The sequence below is a fragment of the Equus quagga genome, chromosome 14, assembly GCF_021613505.1.
Source record: "Equus quagga isolate Etosha38 chromosome 14, UCLA_HA_Equagga_1.0, whole genome shotgun sequence".
In the NCBI taxonomy this organism is placed as follows: domain Eukaryota; kingdom Metazoa; phylum Chordata; class Mammalia; order Perissodactyla; family Equidae; genus Equus; species Equus quagga.
Genome location: NC_060280.1, coordinates 90,801,554 through 90,819,234, shown reverse-complemented (window position 1 = coordinate 90,819,234; position 17,681 = coordinate 90,801,554). Strand labels below are relative to the sequence as shown.

Here is a 17,681-nt window from a genome sequence, read left to right as displayed (position 1 = left end):
GTGAGAGTCAGATGAGACAAAACCCAAATAACTCAATAGATCACAGAGTTCTACTTGGTCCAGCCTCAGATAAGACTTTCATTTCAAGAAACCCAGTCAGACCATCAAATATAAAGCAAGTCTAAGTTTTATTAGCATTACTTACATAGCATCAAAGACGATCCAGTCCATGATCCAGAACCATATTTATTCAAATACTCCTTTCCCCATTTTCTCTTATTCTCCAACTTTATAATCTCTGGCTGACCTCTGAGTCTTTCCCCTCTCCGTAAATCATTCCCTCCCTCTCCCTCTCCCTCTCTCTCTCTCTTTCTCTCTCTCTCTCTCATCCAATTCAACATTACAGAAGTCCAAGAACTACACTGTCACAGATCAAGCTGTCTTTGGAGAGTTGGGTGTGGGGAGAAACTCAGAGAGCAAGGACAAAATTATAGTCAATGGAAGAAAAATAAAACAAAAATAAGGCTGGAAAGACTCACGTAAAATTGTTGTCCTATTATCCATTTGATGAGGTTGATACCATTCCAAGCACCTAGTAAACCCCACGTGATTGAGAGTGCTATGATCATTATTGTCTTTGTGGTTAATGGTAATGAGGATGAAATACTGTGAGCATCAGAGAATGAGGCAGTTAACTCATATGGAGTAGCCATCATTATTTATTGATGAATCTCAGAGAAACACTCAGGAAGGTCTATGCAGTTGTGCTTCTAGTCCTACCTCATCACTCTTTTCTCAACCTTCTCCTATCATCTTACTCTTCCTCTCTGCCTCTCTCTGCAGGTTATAACCATCGATACTGGATTCCCACCACTAGCAGTAAGTAATGAGGGTGAATGTCTCTTCGCCCCTGGGGCCCTTGTTCCCTAAGCTTGCCCCCCTGGGAGGAAGTATCCCATATGCCCCAGGTTCGCAGTCCCAGATGCCCAAAGTCTCAGGCTAAGCCAAGCTAGAGATGCAAGTTCCCATGAACGGCTCTGCCATCTCATTGTTTCATGATAGGGTTCAACAATTTTTATACATGTTGAATTTTCTTTCAGCTCTGGTGACCTCCACATTCTCTCCAGGGCCCCCAGCATCTTTGACATCCACCCCCAGCTCTACAGGTAGGAATCTAATCTGTGAGTCCCATCAACTGCCATTCAGTGGCTGATGAATTCCTACATGGTCTGGACCCTGATGCCAACCCAGCCTCAGTCTGTCACACTGTCTACCTTGCTCCCTAATCTCTGGCCACACCAGCCTCATCTCTGTTCCTTCAGGGCTCAAACATCTCTCCATGCTCAGGGCCTTTGTACTTACTGTTCTTGAAACCCAGCTGTGCCTGCTTCCTCCTTGTCCTCCAAATCTCAGCTCAGCATGCTCTTACTCAGAAAACCTCCTATAAAGTAGCATTTCCTCATGTCTCACACAGAACTAATCTCTATGACCATTTCCCCCATGGAAATTACTACCCTTTGGATTTCTTGATTGCTCAAGTATTTGTGGTCCACGACCTGAGCCCAAAAGGTCTTGGTCCCTCTCTTCCCACCAAAATGTCCGTGACTTGTCAGCCTTTGGACACTCTTGGGTGAGACGGTTGAGGTTCCCTTTTAAGCTGACATCACACATCTAAAAACGAGGTCCCTTGTCCTCCCACAAGCAGCTGGCGAGGGAGGGATATCCTCAGTCGGATATCCCAGGCCTCACTTACTGGAGACTATGGACCAAGAGATGGCATTAGTCCCTTTCCCCAATATTCAGATCAGGCCTAACACTGTGATGGGTCTCCTCTCTCTCTCCCTCCAGCAGCAGATGTTGGTCCAGCCTTGGTGCTGTTTACCCTCAATTTCGCCATCATCAACCTGTTCTATACATCAGACATGGGGCACCCAGGCTCTGCAAAGTTCAATTCCACCGAGAAGGACCTGAATCACCTGGTAAGAGTCTGTCAGTGCCTATGCTGGCCTGCCTTACCCTTGTGCCACCCAGTCCCCTCAGCTCACCTCCCTCTCCCTCTTCCCCAGCTTGATCCTTTGTTCAAGAACACCAGTGTTGGCTCACTGTACTCTGGTTGCAGACTGACCTTGCTCAGGTAAGACCTCCCTCCCTCACAATATGAAGGGCTGTACTGTCACAGGCAAGCTCACTTGGAGGTGAGGATTTGAAGATGACAACTAGAAGGCAAGAATCATAAATGATTGGAGCCTTCCAGGAATTCAGATGTGGAAGGTTTCCCCTCCGGCTGAGTGCATCAGAGAGGGCTTCCTGAAAGATGTGGCTGTCAAAGGTCTTAAATTATTTGGATAAGCAGATTTGCAGAGCATTCATACTCATTGGTGAGAAAGGGCAGCAATGACTCATTCAGAAAACATTAAATGAGGCACTTTAGGCCATGTTCTGTGACAGGTGATAAGGGCACTGAGAAAATCAGTCATGGGCCCTTCTCTCAAAGTGCCCACAATGTAGAGAGAACAACAGCCATATGGACTTAAAGCCGTAATATGAAGAGGGTTAGTACAATAATACAGCACTACACAGGGGCCATAGGAGCCTAGAGAATGGACTTTGAGCTCAACCTGGGGGAGTGGAGTGGAGGCTGTCTGGAGAAAGTGATGCCTGAGCCAAGTTTTGACAATGAGGTGTGCATTAGCCAGAAGAAATGCTGCCAAAGATATTTTAAGGGGTGGCATATCTTAAGTAATAGGACAAATGTGAGAAATATCCCAATACATGAGAAAATTTCTATGAAATTGGAGTGTGGGGCAAACAGCAATTGAATGAAAGAAAGAGGGAGAGAGAAAGAGAGAGAGAAGGGAGGGAGGGAGAGAGGGAGGAAATGAGGCAGGGAGAGAGGGAAGGCAGGAAGGAAAGGAGAAAGGAAGGAGGGAAGGAAGGAAGGGATGGAGGAAGGAAAGAGAGATATAAAGGAAGGGAGAGAGGGAGGGAAGGAAGTTGGTTGGCTGGGGGACTGACTGAGTGATGGATGGGTGTATGGGCGTGTAGTTGCAAGAAAGGTGGATAAATTGTGGGATGACTTTGGAGTAGTAGATATCGCCAAGAGTTCAGTTGGAGCTGAGGTCAAAGGCCATACTAAGGAGTTTTCATAGTATTTTGCACAGCAAAATGTTAAGCATTAATGGTTACAAGGTCCACATGCGTGAAGTCACATCCCGTTTCTGTCACTAGCCATGTGATATTTGGTAAGTTCTATATGACTTTGTTTCCTCAACTATAAAGTGGGAATCGTATCAGCATCTATCTCATAGAGTTGCTGAAAAGATAAAAAGAGATAGCAAATGGAAGAGTAGGACATCTTGTACATGTCCCATGAATATTATCAACCAGTAGATGTTCCGTAAATATTAGTTATACTTATTCAGAGCTGTGGGAAATCATGGAGCTGTTGTAAGCAGAACCCTGATATGATATCATTTTAGGTAGAGTGCTGGTAGGTATGGGGATGGAAAAAATTAACATGATGATGGGACAGGATATGGGGAGACCTGTGAGATGTTGGACTGGACCTGGATATTGCTTAGGTTGGGGTATAATGGTTGGAGAAAGGTCCAGGAAGCCTACTACATCTCTGGCTCTGGCACTGATGTGGAAACATGGGAGGAGGAGCAGGTTCTGTGTTTTTAGGGGGGAAGGTGATGAGCTTAATTTGGGATATACAGAATGTGATAGATCTGCCAGAATCCCTGAGGCTGTCGGTCACATGGCACAGAGCTCAGGAGAGAAGTCTTGGATAGAGAGAGCAAGACTGGATCTCATGATAATAAAGGTGGCAGCTGAAACAATGAGTATGAACACAGGACCCAAGAATAATGAAGGGCAAAAGGATAAAAGTTGGCTGAGGATGAAGGAATGGAGATAAACCACTTTATGGAGTAGGAAGCTACCTAGATAAAGAGGACCCAGAAAAGAATGTGCCTGAGAAATCAGACAAGGCCCAGTAAAGAGAAATGTCATAAAACCGAGGGTCAATTTGAAGGAGAGAGTTGAACAAAGTATATAACTCTCCCACATCTCTGGATGCCCCTATTCCTATGTCCCTGCCACCCTAGGACTGAGAAGAATGGGGCAGCAACTGGAGTGGATGCCATCTGCACCTACCATCCTGATCCCGTGGGTCCTGGGCTGGACAGAGAAGAATTGTACGAAGAGCTGAGTCAGCTGACTCGTGGTGTCACCCGCCTGGGCACCTATACTCTGGACAGAGACAGTCTCTACGTCAATGGTGAGTGCCTGTGCTGCAGCTGGGTTCTCCTACAGTCCCATGTCTCCCTATACCAGTAGTTCTCAACTGTGGGAGATTCTGTACCCCAGGGGACATTTGACAATGTCTAGAGACATTTTCATGTCATTACTGGAGGGGTGCTAATGACATCTAGTGAGTAGAGGCCAGGAATGCTGCTAAACATCCCACAATGCACAAGGCAGCCCCCTACCATGAAGAATTGTCTAGACTAAAATATCAATAATGCTGAGTTTGAGAAATTGCTGTATACAGATTCATAGTTCTGGTACAAATCTAGAATTTCCTTGAGGACTTATTTTTGAATGCTTAACACACCATGGGAGGCCCATTTCCTTTCTCTTTTCACCTCTTCAGATGAAATGTTTCCTCTTCCATATTCCCACTGCTTCCCGTAGGAGTCCAACTGGAGTGTGCAGACTCTGGGGAAAGATGATGCAGGGCCCTGTGTTTGTCTTCCTGATGGGCAGTGGGTGCCAAGTTCAGCCCTCACTCTACTTCATTCTCTCCGTCATGACAACTTAGGGCAATTTTCGAAGTTTCCACAGGCAAGCTGGAATGACACTGACTTCCTGAAACACCACCACACTTAGCAAACACTCCATGAATAATAGCTGTTTACACAACACTGTTGGTGACAGTGCCCCTAACAGGAATGCTAACACTGTGACTAATAACTATAATAGTGGCTAATTCTTATCAAAAGGTTTTTATATGCCAGGAATTTTGATAAGGTCTTTGTTTGTATTATTTCATATTAATGTTACCCAAAACCCTGTGAAGTTATCATCCTCATTTTTACAGAAAGCTATTATTCATTCAGGCGGGAAATCATTTGCCCAAGATAATACAGCCATTATGCATGGCAGAGTCAAGACTCAAACCCAAGATTGAATCTAAACTCCAAAATCCTAACCACAAGGCAACACTGAAGACCATTCAGATAGAGAAAGCCTCAAATCTCAAGACAGGAAGGGGCATTGACGACCTCTAGCCAAGCAATCTAACCTAATGCTTGATTAGTTATTTCCCCTCCATATCAACTTAGAAACTTCCTTTATACATGGTTTGAAATATATATATTGCTTTGTGTTAACAATATCACATCCTATTTTGTGTCCATAGAAAGTTTAATTCAAGGATTGGGACTAACTTACAGCAGTAGTTAATGTATGGGGATTAATGAGCTGTTCTGTGTGATGCTGGACAAGCCATGTCATCTCTCTAGGTTTTAATATTCCATTTGTAGAATGGAATAAACATATATACCAGGCAGGATTGTCCTAATAATCAAAGGAGATAATTCAACAATAACCCAAGTAAATCACAGGGCTCCTTGGGTCTAGTCTTTACTCACATCTTTCACAGAGCATCAAAGGAGATGCAATCTAGGACCCAGAGAAACAGTCATGGAAAATTATCTTTTCCCTAATTCCTTTAAGGCTGAAATTTTTATATCATCACCTGACCTCTAAGTCTCATCTCTTTATTACTATCCAACCTCATCTCCAGATTTTCTCTGAGATTCCAAACCACATGTACATTTCCCTCTCTCCATCTCACTATATTTTCATTTCCACATACCTCATCTCTCAACCTGCCACAATTTTGTCAATTCTATATCACAAAGAAACAGAAACTAAACTAGAAAAATAAAATCACACAATAAAATTTTGTAAAGGGAGAGGAGCTGAGCGAGTAGGGATAAAATTATCTTTATGGATTGAGAGAACGTGGATAAAGATGGAACACAAAGTAATTCCTAAATTTTCCCCATTACCCTTATAACGTGTTCAGCATTATTTCTGCATGGTACATTCCCAATAAATAAGGGAAGCTATTATTATCATATTTTGAATTTGGCAATGTTAGCGATGATGTTCAACACTATTTTCAAAGGACAAGGGACATAAGAGGCACCACATAAAATGTAGCTGTTGTGGTTCCTTCATATTATTGATTGATAGTATTCATTATAGATATTATTCATTATTGAAATTGTTTTGAATCTCAGAAAGTTTGTTAATGACGCTCATTTCTAGGTCTACCATCCACCACTTCCTTGACTCTTACCCATCATAACAATCCTTCTTTACTCTTTTCTTCCTATTTACAGGTTATAATCGTCGGTACCGGACCCCTACCACCAGCAGTGAGTATTTAAAACTGTGAAACTTCAATGCCCACTGGACCTTTATTCCCCAGAATGCCTTCTTCAGGAGAGAAGCTACCAGTGCCCCCTCCCCAAGTGCTGGGCCGCAGCCGCAGAGCAGCTCCTAATCAACCCAAGGTCTTCCTCTGAGTCAAGAGAGAAGCCCAAGTTCCAATGAACAGCTTCTGCCCCACATTCCTTCAGGATGAGACTCAATCATGTTTCCTCTGTTTCTTCTTTCTCAGCTCCAGTGACTTCTACATTCTCTCCAGAATCTTCCACATCTCTCTCACCCATCCTCAGCTCTACAGGTAGGAACCTGCTCTCTGGGACCTATGCAACTTCAACACTGTATAGTCTGGTCTCTACTAACCCCCCGCCTCAGCCTGTCCTACTCACTCTCTCCCTTACTCACTAAACTTCGGTCACATCAGATACTGGTTTGTTCTTCTAGTGTCCTAACCTCTATCTGGCCTTTATACTAGCTCTTCCTGGAGGTCAGCTATGCCTGACGCCTTATTGCCTTTCAAATCTCAGCTCAACCATCACCTTCTCTGAAAGCCCTTCCTGACCACCTTGTATGAAGTAGCACCTCTGAATACGCACCTGGCCCACAGATTTTCTCTATCGTATCACCATGAGTATTTCTTTCATGGAATTTACTACTATTTGCTTTATTCAGTCTTTATGTATTTGTCTTTTTGGAGCTGAGCACCTAGTCCACATTCACTTTATATTTATTGCTTGAATGAATGGATGGATGTAGCAATCTCTGTTTTTGTCCACATTTGCAGATTCTATTTGAACACCCAGAAAATCATTGAGGGTCTTAGTCATGAGTTTGATTCTTGCCTTGTCTCCTCAACTTGTCCAGATGTGGATCTGAGGGCTCCTGAGTCTCTGGGAACATCATGCAGAAGCTTGATTTATGCCATAAAAGCTGGCTTGTGGCTAGCCCCGTGGTGTAGTGGTTAATTTTGGGACACTTTGCTTCAGCGGCCCAGGTTCGTGGGTTCAGATCCCAGGTGTGGACATACACCACTCATCAGCCATGCTGTGGTGGCATCCTGTATACAAAATAGAGGAAGATTGGCACAGGTGTTAGCTCAGGGCGAATATTCCTCAACAATAACAACAACAAAGCTGTCTTACCCATGCCCTTAAGATTTATTGTAAAAGCTGAGTCTATGGCTCTTTTTCATGCTAATATCATGACCCAGACTGGGCATCTCTGGCCCTTAACCCTGCCTTGTGAGTCTGGAGTTATGAGATACAAACTGGTGTTCTGTAATTAGAATTCTGCTTTCAAACATTCTGTGTTTTGTAAGTCAAGACACTGCACACTATCTATATGCTTTAGACAGGATGCACACTCCCCCTTCTGACTGCTCCACCCTGATCAATTCAACCATTTATGCAACATGACTGGCTCCTGTAGGCTTTTAAATATGTGACATGTGCTATAAACCAAATCATTCCATGACTGGTGATGTCTTTTTTCTCTAGATACTTTCACGACTTGTTTTTCATCTTTGGTTTTCAGCAGCTTGATTATAATGTGTCTGGGCATTGCTTTCTTTGAGTTTATCCTGTTTGGGATTTTCTAAGCTTCTTGAATCTGAAAATGCATGTTTTCAAGAAATTTGGGAAAGTTCCAGCCAGTATTTCTTCAACTTATTTTTCTACACCAATTTATTTCTCTTGTTCTGGTCCTCCAATGAAATGATATTGTCACATGAGTCCCTGAGGCTCTGTTTATTTTTTTTATCAATCTTCTTTTCTCTGTCCTTCAGATTTAATAATTTCTATTGATATATCTCTAAAATCACTGACCCTTTTCTCTATCATCTCTATTCTGCCCATCAAGTGAATTTTTTTTATCTCAGATACTGTATGTTTCAGTTCTAAAACTTCCATTTGTTTTTTTTTATTGAGGTCATAATAGTTTATATTGTGAAATTTCAGTTGTGCACTATTATTTGTCAGTCACCATATAAACATGCCCCTTCACCCTTGTGCCAACCCCTCAACCCCCATTTCCTCTGGTAACCATTTCATTCCTCTTTTATAGTTTCCATTTCTCTTCTGAGAACTTCTATCTTTACATTTATTTCAAGTGCGTTTACCTTTAGCTCATGAATCATGGTTACAACAGCTGCTTTAAAGTCTGTACATGACCATACCAACATCTGGTCACCCTGGAGTTTGCATCTGTCAGTTGTCTTTCCCTTGAAGACTGGATACATTTTTTTCTGGTTCTTAGTATGTCATGTAATTATGTCACAATATATTGTGAATATATATTGTGAACGTTATGTTTGTGTATACTCCAGTTTCTATTAGCAGGAATGTTTTTCTTGTTCTTGTTTGTTTGTTTTAACAAGTAATCATATCTCCTCTATGGCCCACAGGAACCCCATTTTCTAGTTCCATTTGGTCAGAAATACAGGGTTTCTAGGATAACTTTATCTATCTATTCCCTCATTCCCTCATACACAGTTCTATGCTAAGATCTGCCTTCCGAATAAACTTGTGAGAGAAAATAAGGATGAAAAGAGTAAAACTCACCCTTGTTCAAGTCACTTCAAGTTTTGACTGCCCTCCACAATTTGCCTGTTTTTATTTACTTTTCAGCATCCGGGGTAATTGATTTTTGTATTTTGTCTAAATGTTTTGATTGTGATCACTGTGGGTGATGGGCTGTAATGAGCTTATTCCACCTTGACCAGAATTTTAATTCATTTAGTCTTTGCCCAAACCCTAGCAGGAAGCTACTACCATTACCACTATTTTACAGAGGATGAAATTGAGGTACCGTGTTATTAAGTATTTGTCCAGTAAACCATCTAGTGAGTAGCAGAGCTGGCATTCAAATGCAGACAGTCAGGCTCCAAGGCCAAACTCCCAACCTTTACGTCATAGGGGAGATGTGGATTTTCTGGGGAAAATATATTGATTTTTTATGTATATTGTTGTTTCTTAAAATTTTTAATTGTGATAAAATACACATAACATAAAATTTACCATCTTAACCACTTTTCAGTGTATAGTTGAATAATGTTAAGTATATTTACACTGTGAAACCAATCTGTAGAGCCTTTTCATCTTGCAAAAATGAAACTCTATACCCATTAAACAGCAACCGCTATTCCTCTTTCCAAGCCCCTGGTACCCACCATTCTACTTTCTGTCTCTGTGAATTTGGCTATTCTAGATACTTCATATAATACTGTATGTGGAATGATACAGCGTTTGTCTTTTTGTGACTGGCTCATTTCACTTGGCATAATGTCTTCAAAGTTCATCCATGTTGTAGCATGTCAGAATTTTCCTCCTTTTTAGGGCTAAATAATATTCCACTTTATAGATGCATCATATTTTGTTTATCCATTCATCTGTTGATGGACACAGGGTTTGCTTCCACTTTTTGGCTGTTGTAAACAGTGCTTCTACGAACATACGTGCACAAATAGAAAGATACCTATTTTTGAGCCAAAAAGATATTGTAGCTGGGCCATTTCTTTGTCTTCGGGACTTCGGAAAATTTATTCTGTCTAATCTTCGTTTCCCTATTTGTAAAACAGAACTGGTAAGACTTACCTCTCATGACTGTGGTGAGGGTGAGCTGGCATCCTGTGGATGACGTGCCCAGTACAAAGGCTAGCACATAGTTAGTGCTCACACATGAAATATATGGAGGGTGCAATCACCCAGCTCAGACATTTGGCCTATTAATTCTTCATATTCTAACCCCAGGATGACCATTCAGGTTTGGTTTTGTTTTTCCATCTTGGGGTGCTTTTGAGACAAGAAGGGGGGTTGCAATGAATATTTGCCTGAGTGCAATGTGACAGTCCAGGGAAAATCAAGAGATGTGATCACTCTATCTAAAATCCACCTTCAAAGATGGTTAATAAAGCTGAGGCAGGGGCCATTCTTATGAGAGGAACAGGCTTGACCACTCAGCAGTTGCACATTTTCTCAAGGAGAAGCCAGAAGTCTAAGGGAGAACTCTGCCCCGGGGGCAGCAGAGTGACTTTGCTTCCATTCCTCCCACCAAATGTCTGCCAGTTGTTTGTCTTCACATATATTCAGCTGAAAAGAGTTGAGGTTCTTTTTCCAGCTAAAATTATCCATCCAGTGTGGAGGCCCCTCTCCCTCTTTAAGTTTGGCTGGATGCAAGGGGGACACAGGTGGGACATCTCAAACCTGATTCGCTGGACACTAAGTCTAAGGACAGCCTCAAACCCATTGCTTACAGCCATTCCAGCCAGAGATCATAATGAACTCCCTCTCTCCCTTTCCAGCTGCAGGCATGAGCCCTTCTCTGGTGCCCTTCACCCTGAACTTCACCATCACCAGCCTGCACTACACAGAGGACATGGGGCCCCTGGGATCTGAGCTATTCAAGACCATGGAAAGGATCTTGAATCGCCTGGTGAGAGCCCCTCCAGTGTCTGCTCTTGTCCTGCCCAGCACCTTGGTCCATCTACTCACCTCCATCTCTTTCATCCCCAGCTCAAACCCTTGTTCCAGAACAGCAGTATCGGTCCCCTCTATTCTGGCTGCAGATTGACCTTGCTCAGGTGAGACTAGACTTTCAGAGTAGACACAAAGGCAATGTATGGGGGAGGTTACCACAAACTGGGCCCTAACATCCTGCACCCACTATCCCAGGGACAGCTGACCACCAGCTCCCACTCTGCCTCACATTGTGTTCTGGACCAGAAGATGCAGAATCCTGTTAGTCTCTCCATCCTAGGAGATAAAGTTGAACTTTTCAGAGAGATCTTTTTTCTGGAACTCATCAAGAAAATAATTAGTCAGCCATGTCTGCTTCATCACAACAGAGCAGTAGTTTTCGATCAGGAGTGATTTCGCTCCCCAGGGGATATTTGGCAATAATATCTGGAGACATTTTTTGTTGTCACAACTCAAAGGTGGGTGTTGCTGGCAGTATCTAGTGACTGATGCCAGGGATGCTACTAAATATCCTAAAATGCACAGGATGGTCTCCCAGGGCCAAGAATTACGTGACCTGAAATGTCCGTGGTGCCAAGCCTGAGAAACCTTCCTCTAGAGGATTCATAATTCTCTCTCCAGCTTTTCCTAAATTTTGACGAATGATTGGCCTGTCTGTTATACCCAGCAAGCCCTCCCTTCTCCTACTATCCTCCAATAATGACCAAATCTTGCTTTCTGATCAAGCAGAGGTGGACTTGGGATGTCTGCCCACCCCTAGAAGGATTACTGAGCCATAAAGCACGGTGGTTATACGATTTTATTTGGAGTCTGACATGCCTATGTTCAAATCATAGCTCCCCTGCTTCAAGGCTGTGTGACTCTGACAGGTTACTGAACATCTCTGCACCTCAGCCTCCCCACCTATCAATTGGAGGGGCTCAGTTTGCTTTTCTGCATAACAAATTCAGCCCACAATTCTGCTGGATGGTGATTTGGGCCACATTCTACTGAGAGGTTCTCCTGCCTGGGCTGGCTCTGCTGATCTCAGATGAGGCTCCTTCATGTGTCTGCAGTCAGCTGCTGGCTGGGGGACCTTGGTTCTCCTCTACAGTCTCTCATCCTCCAGCAGGCTAGCTTCAGCTCTTTCACATGCTCAGAGTTCCAAGGGCAGCAAGTATTGGCAAGCCCTAGGGCACATGTGCTTTCCAAGCCTCTGCTTGCATCATGTTTGCTAATGTCCCTTGGTCAATGCCAGTCACCTGGCCAACCCCAGATTCAAGAGATGGGAAAATAGACTTCACTTCTGATTGGCACAAAGAATTTGTAGTCTTTTTGTGAACACAGTGAGGATTAAAATTAAATATGCTTAGCAATGACCTAACATATAGAGAACATGCAGTGAATTATTCACAGCCCTTCTTAGAGCCAGGTACTGAGAATGACTCCAGCATGTGGGAACCCCCACACGTGCACTTGGGTCACCTTACCCGTGTGATCTCTCCCAGTTATGGACCTTTTGTCTGAGGATGGAATGCCCCCAGAGCCAAAGATACTCACCAGTGTCCTCTAGCCATGTTGCTATGTTTTCCCGTTTCCACTGGCCCTGAGATGTTTCTGGCTCTGGAATACCACACAGCCCCATCCCCACCTCCACCCTAGGCTGCCTGCTGGCCTCAGTGTTGCCTTCAAAAAGCTGATCTCTCTCATTGCAAGGTCTATTCACACCAAGAATATTGGTCTTCTTAATACCTGATAAATATGACTCCGTTTTATTGAGGCTTACTAGTGCTGAGTGCTGTAAGATCTATACTGTTACCTCATTTGAGAGATGAAAAGATGAGCCACAGCGAGACTGAGAGACTTGCCCAGAGTCATCCAGCACTTGAGTAGCAGAGCTGGGCTTTAAGTAATTTGACGTTGTCTTCTTTCACCTTGTCAAATTCCCAGATTCCTTCCTTCCACCTGTCTGTCATGCTTCTGTTGTTAGGATGTGTGTAGCCTTGTGGCGATTGACATTTTAAAATTTGGCACAAATGTCAACATTTGGAGGTGCTACATCCTCTATGTTCAGGGACCTTGACTGTCCTATTCATTTCCAACTTTCCCCAGCACCAAGGCCATTCTAGGCTGCCCAGCAGGCCTCCTACTTTCTGTGTCTCTTCCCTCAGTGAGGCCTTTCAGGGCTCCTTCCAGAAGTCCCCACCTCCCCATCCCTGTGCTCCTCCCTGCCCAGGCCTGAGAAAAATGGAACAGCCACTGGAGTTGATGCTGTCTGCACTTACCATCCTGAACCTGTGGGCTCTAAGCTGGACAGAGAGAGGCTATACTGGGAGCTCAGCCACGAGACTCATGATGTCACCCAGCTGGGCTCCTTCACGCTGGACAAGGACAGCCTCTATGTCAATGGTGAGAATCCTTTTAGTAGGTACAAGTTGAAGCTCAGAATCTGCCCACAGAAAGGATGTGGACTCTCCAGTTTTCCCCAGGACCCATCCTATGTAGCATGTTCCACCTGAGCAATCTCCCTGATGACTCAAGGGCCCCCAAGGCCCTCCACTTTGCAAATCCCTCTCTTCCCTTTGCATCTCTGCATCCAGGGACATGATTTGTGCACTTGTCTGAGGAACTAAAGCCTTTCTCGAGACAGATAAAAGAGAATATCCCTCCGTCTGAAGCCAAAGGCAATTCAAGAATCTGACTATTCATCTTTCTCCCTGCCAACATTTCAAAATCCCCCTTAGATCCTGAGAAACACAGTTAGCAAACCCATGTTCTGGAAATGTTGGCATAGTTATCTTCTCAAGTAAATTGCAAGCCCATGAAAACAGGGACTGGATCTTTGATTTCTCAGATCTTTAGGAGCAAAATATAGTTGCTCCTAAATCATAATGATTGAACTATCTAGACTCAAAGTCTCAATTGGGGGTGGGGGCTAGTGGGTCTTGGGATGTGTCTTGGACATGCCTCCCCTGCTTGCATCCCAATTCTGTCCCCTTTTCTCATTGTAGGTTACACCCATCGGACCTCAGCCCCCACTCCCAGTGGTGAGTATTCAGGGCACTGATGACCATGCGCTCTGGGCCCTCTTGTGGACAGCAACCTATCCCCCGACTCCAGGGCCTCCATGGGAGAAGAAGCCAGAGCACCTGTCTGTCTTATTCAACCCCTCTACATTCAATGGCTCAGGCTGGACAGAAAAGATGCACACAGCAGCATCCATACCCCACTCAGAATCCCTATTCTCACTTCAGATCATTTCTCTTCAGCTACTGTGACCTCCGTGCTCTTCCCACGGACCTCAGTGGTGCCAGCGCACTTCTCCAGCTCCGCAGGTAGGTGACTTCTCTCTCCAACACAATCTAGGAAGTCAAGGTGCTCAGCCTCAAAACTAAGACCTGGGAGTTGCAGAGAGAGGCTGCCATGAGGGAACCTGGAGCTGCCACGGGCACCCTCTGCTCTGCTCTAATCTCCTCAAGAACAGGGGACAGGACCTCCTCATCTGTCCAGCTCTGTTGACCTTGGGCAATTTACTCACCCTCTCAGTGCCTCAGTTTCCTCACCTGCCAAGTGGGAATAATAATACTCCATAAAGTCATTGTGAAAGTTAAATGAAAACGTATGTAGCAACCCAGCACAGGGACTGCCAGGGAATTTAGCTTGACAGATATTTATTGGGCACATGTTCTGTGCTAGGCAGAGGGGACAAGATGTTAAGTCCGGTGTGTCCTTCCCCTCATCAAGTTTACAATGTATTGAGGGAGACTGAAATTGAAAGTGCAATTACAATGGATAATAATTTAAAAAGATACCCATGTCGTTTGGCACTTACTATGTGCCAGGCTGTGTGCCATTCTTTCTTTTTTAACTTTTTATTTTGAAATAAATATAGACTCACAGGAATTTGCAAAAAATAGTACAGCATTCCCTGTATCCTTCACCCAGTTTCTCCTCAATGGTTAACATCTTGCCTAACTGTAGTATAATATCAAAACCAGGAAGTTAATCGACGTTGTTAAAATCAAAGACTTCAGACCTCAGATTTCATCAGTTTTACATGTATTTGTGTATGTGCGTGTGTGTAGTTTTATGCCATTTTATCATATAGGCAAATTTTTTTGTAACCACTACTGCATTCCAGATACAGAACTGTTCCATTGCCACAAACATCTCCCTCATGCCGCTCTTTTATAAATCACACTCGCCCAGCCCAACCCCTGGCAACCGTTCATCTGTTCTCCATCTCTATAATTTTGTTATTTTGAGACTATCAATGGAATCACACAACATGTGACCTTTGGGGCTTGGGTTTTTTCACTCAGCACAATGCCTTTAATAAATAGTCCTTTAACCCTCATAATTTCCCTACAGAGTATGATTCTCCCCATTTTGCAGTTGAAGAAATGGAGGGAGAGACAGATTGAGGAACATATCCCTGGTCACATGGCTGGGGAGGGGGTGAGAGGGGATTTGAAACCACCATGGAATTTACCATTGTAACCATTATTAAATGTACATTCACAATGCTGTGCGACCATCACCACTATGCATTTCCAGGGCTTCTTTATCATCCTAAGCAGAGACTCTGTAGCCATTAAACACTAATTCACCTTAGCTCCCTCCCCCAGCCCCTGGTAACTTCTAATCTACTTTCTGTCTCTATGAATTTGTCTATTCTAGGTACCTCACATAAGGGGACTCATACAATATTTGTCCTTTTGTGTCTGGTTTATTTCACTTAGTATAATGTTTTCAAGGTTTATCCACGTCATATCACGTATCAAGAGTGCATTCCTTTTTATGGCCGAATACTATTTCATTGTATATACCAACTTTTGTTTATTCATTTATCTGTTGATGAACACTTAGGTTATTTCCACCTTTTGGTTAGTGTGAATGCTGCTGCTATGAACATTTGTCTTCAAGCATCTGAGCCCCTGTTTTCAATTCTTTGGGGTATTTACCTAGGAGCAAAATTGCTGGATCATATGGTAATCTTATGTTTAACCTTTTGAGGAACCACTAAACTGTTTTCCATTGCAACTCCACCAGCCTTCCCACCAACAATGCATAAGGGTTCCAATTTCTCTACACCTTTGCCAATACTGTTTATTTCCCTTTTTTTTTCAATAATACCTATCCTAATGGACATGCCCGCTACCGCACTTAATAGCATCTCACTTTGCTCCTTATCTTGCCTTCTGTCTTTGGTCCTAAGGTAGCCCACCTGCCTACTTTGAACCCCTGCTTCCTCAGATCTCGACCCTCCATCTCTACCCCCAGAAGTTGCCTTAGAGCCCAGCCCAGGTCTGACTCAGGCGTGGCCTCCTTTTTCCCTTCCCCCCTGCAGTTGCAATCCCTTTCTTGGTGCCGTTCACCCTCAATGTCACCATCACCAACCTGCACTACGAGAAGGACATGCAGCACCCAGGCTCCTGGAAATTCAACACCACAGATAGGATCCTGCAGGGTCTGGTGAGAGTCCCACCCACTGGTGTCAGCCCCACCCACTTCACTCATGACCCACCCACTAGCGCAAGCCCCACCCCCAGCTGTACCCCGCCCATACCACCTCCTCCTCATTCACCTCACCAATGCCCCAGCTTCTCCTGGCCTCCCTCGAGGGTTCCTTCTCACCTCGCTTCTCCTTTCTAATAGCTCAAACGCTTGTTCAAGAATAGCAGTCTGAGATTCCTCTATTCAGGCTGCAGACTAACCTCGCTCAGGTGAGACCCTCCCCAAGAACACAGCTAACAGGTGGGTGGATCCTAACCTATGGGCTCCCTGCCTTTGTCCATACTTAGAACAACTACTCCCCATGGATACCAAGCATCAACAGCAACAATAATACCAGCAGTGAACAATTATGGAGACTCAAAGCACTGTGCTATTACTTTGTATTTAATCTCATCAGTCCTCACAACAGCCTCATGATACAGGAAAAGAAGGTGAAATTAAGGCTCAGAGGGATTAAGTAGCTTGTTCAGGTCACACAGAACAACCTCAGAATTTTGGGTTCTAGATCCAAACTCCTAGCCCTCAAGCAGCGCTGCTGCTCTGCCCCCATCATGACCTTGCAGGGTGTGGAAAATACCAATCTGACAACTTCTCTAAAAGAACTTGCCAGAGAATCTAAGAGGGGAGGAAAAGCAAGTGTTAGGTGAGGTGAATGGGGCGGAGGTGGTGTGGGTGGAGCATGGGTGATATGGGCGGGCTGGGGCTAGTGGGTGGGGCTTGCATCAGTGGGCGGGGCCATAGGGAAGCTTTGAGGATTACATGCTTTGCTTTGAGGATGCTTTGAGGAATATAGCCCATAGGGGTGCTTTGAAGATTAAATGACCTGATCGTGAATACAAAGTGCAGGGCATATCACATAGTAAGTATTTGATATTGGTAGTTGTTATTATGGGAGGTGTTCCATCCGTGGCCCCAGGGCATGGGAGCCCCTTCTCTCCAAATAATAGTGTGTGACTAGGTGGATGGGTAGGCGGGTCGATGTCCTGTAGCTGGAGACGGGAGATGAGACACGGAGACTTTCCTTTGGACAAGTCATGCTTTCAGACACCCACCAAAAAGGCATCTCTCTCAAGCCATTTAGTCTCTTGAAGTCTCTTTCAAAATGTCCCAGCCCTGCTGGTACACAGGATCTAGAGAGGATGACTAGCTTTCTGACCCCACCATTTGAAAGCCCCAACTCTCTGCAGGAAAACGTCACCAGCCATGCCCTGGTCACATGTCATGGGACCACTGTCACCCATTACAGCATGACCCTAGGCACCTTGTTGTGTCCATCAAAACCTGTGACAGGATTTGGATGTCGTGGTTTCA

At 44.2% G+C, this 17,681-nt stretch overlaps 1 protein-coding gene across 1 annotated transcript in view; it reads left to right on the top strand.

Moving 5' to 3' along the window:
• MUC16 (mucin 16, cell surface associated) overlaps positions 1–17,681 on the top strand; it is a 73,908-nt gene that overhangs the window by 13,114 nt on the left and 43,113 nt on the right. The window contains exons 7-19 of the mRNA XM_046638305.1: positions 784–819; positions 1,789–1,919; positions 2,007–2,074; positions 4,050–4,222; positions 6,357–6,392; positions 6,638–6,703; positions 10,700–10,830; positions 10,911–10,978; positions 13,090–13,262; positions 13,865–13,900; positions 14,123–14,188; positions 16,204–16,328; positions 16,512–16,579. Coding sequence (XP_046494261.1) covers positions 784–819; positions 1,789–1,919; positions 2,007–2,074; positions 4,050–4,222; positions 6,357–6,392; positions 6,638–6,703; positions 10,700–10,830; positions 10,911–10,978; positions 13,090–13,262; positions 13,865–13,900; positions 14,123–14,188; positions 16,204–16,328; positions 16,512–16,579 — 1,177 coding nt within the window. The remainder of the gene's footprint in view (positions 1–783; positions 820–1,788; positions 1,920–2,006; positions 2,075–4,049; positions 4,223–6,356; positions 6,393–6,637; positions 6,704–10,699; positions 10,831–10,910; positions 10,979–13,089; positions 13,263–13,864; positions 13,901–14,122; positions 14,189–16,203; positions 16,329–16,511; positions 16,580–17,681) is intronic.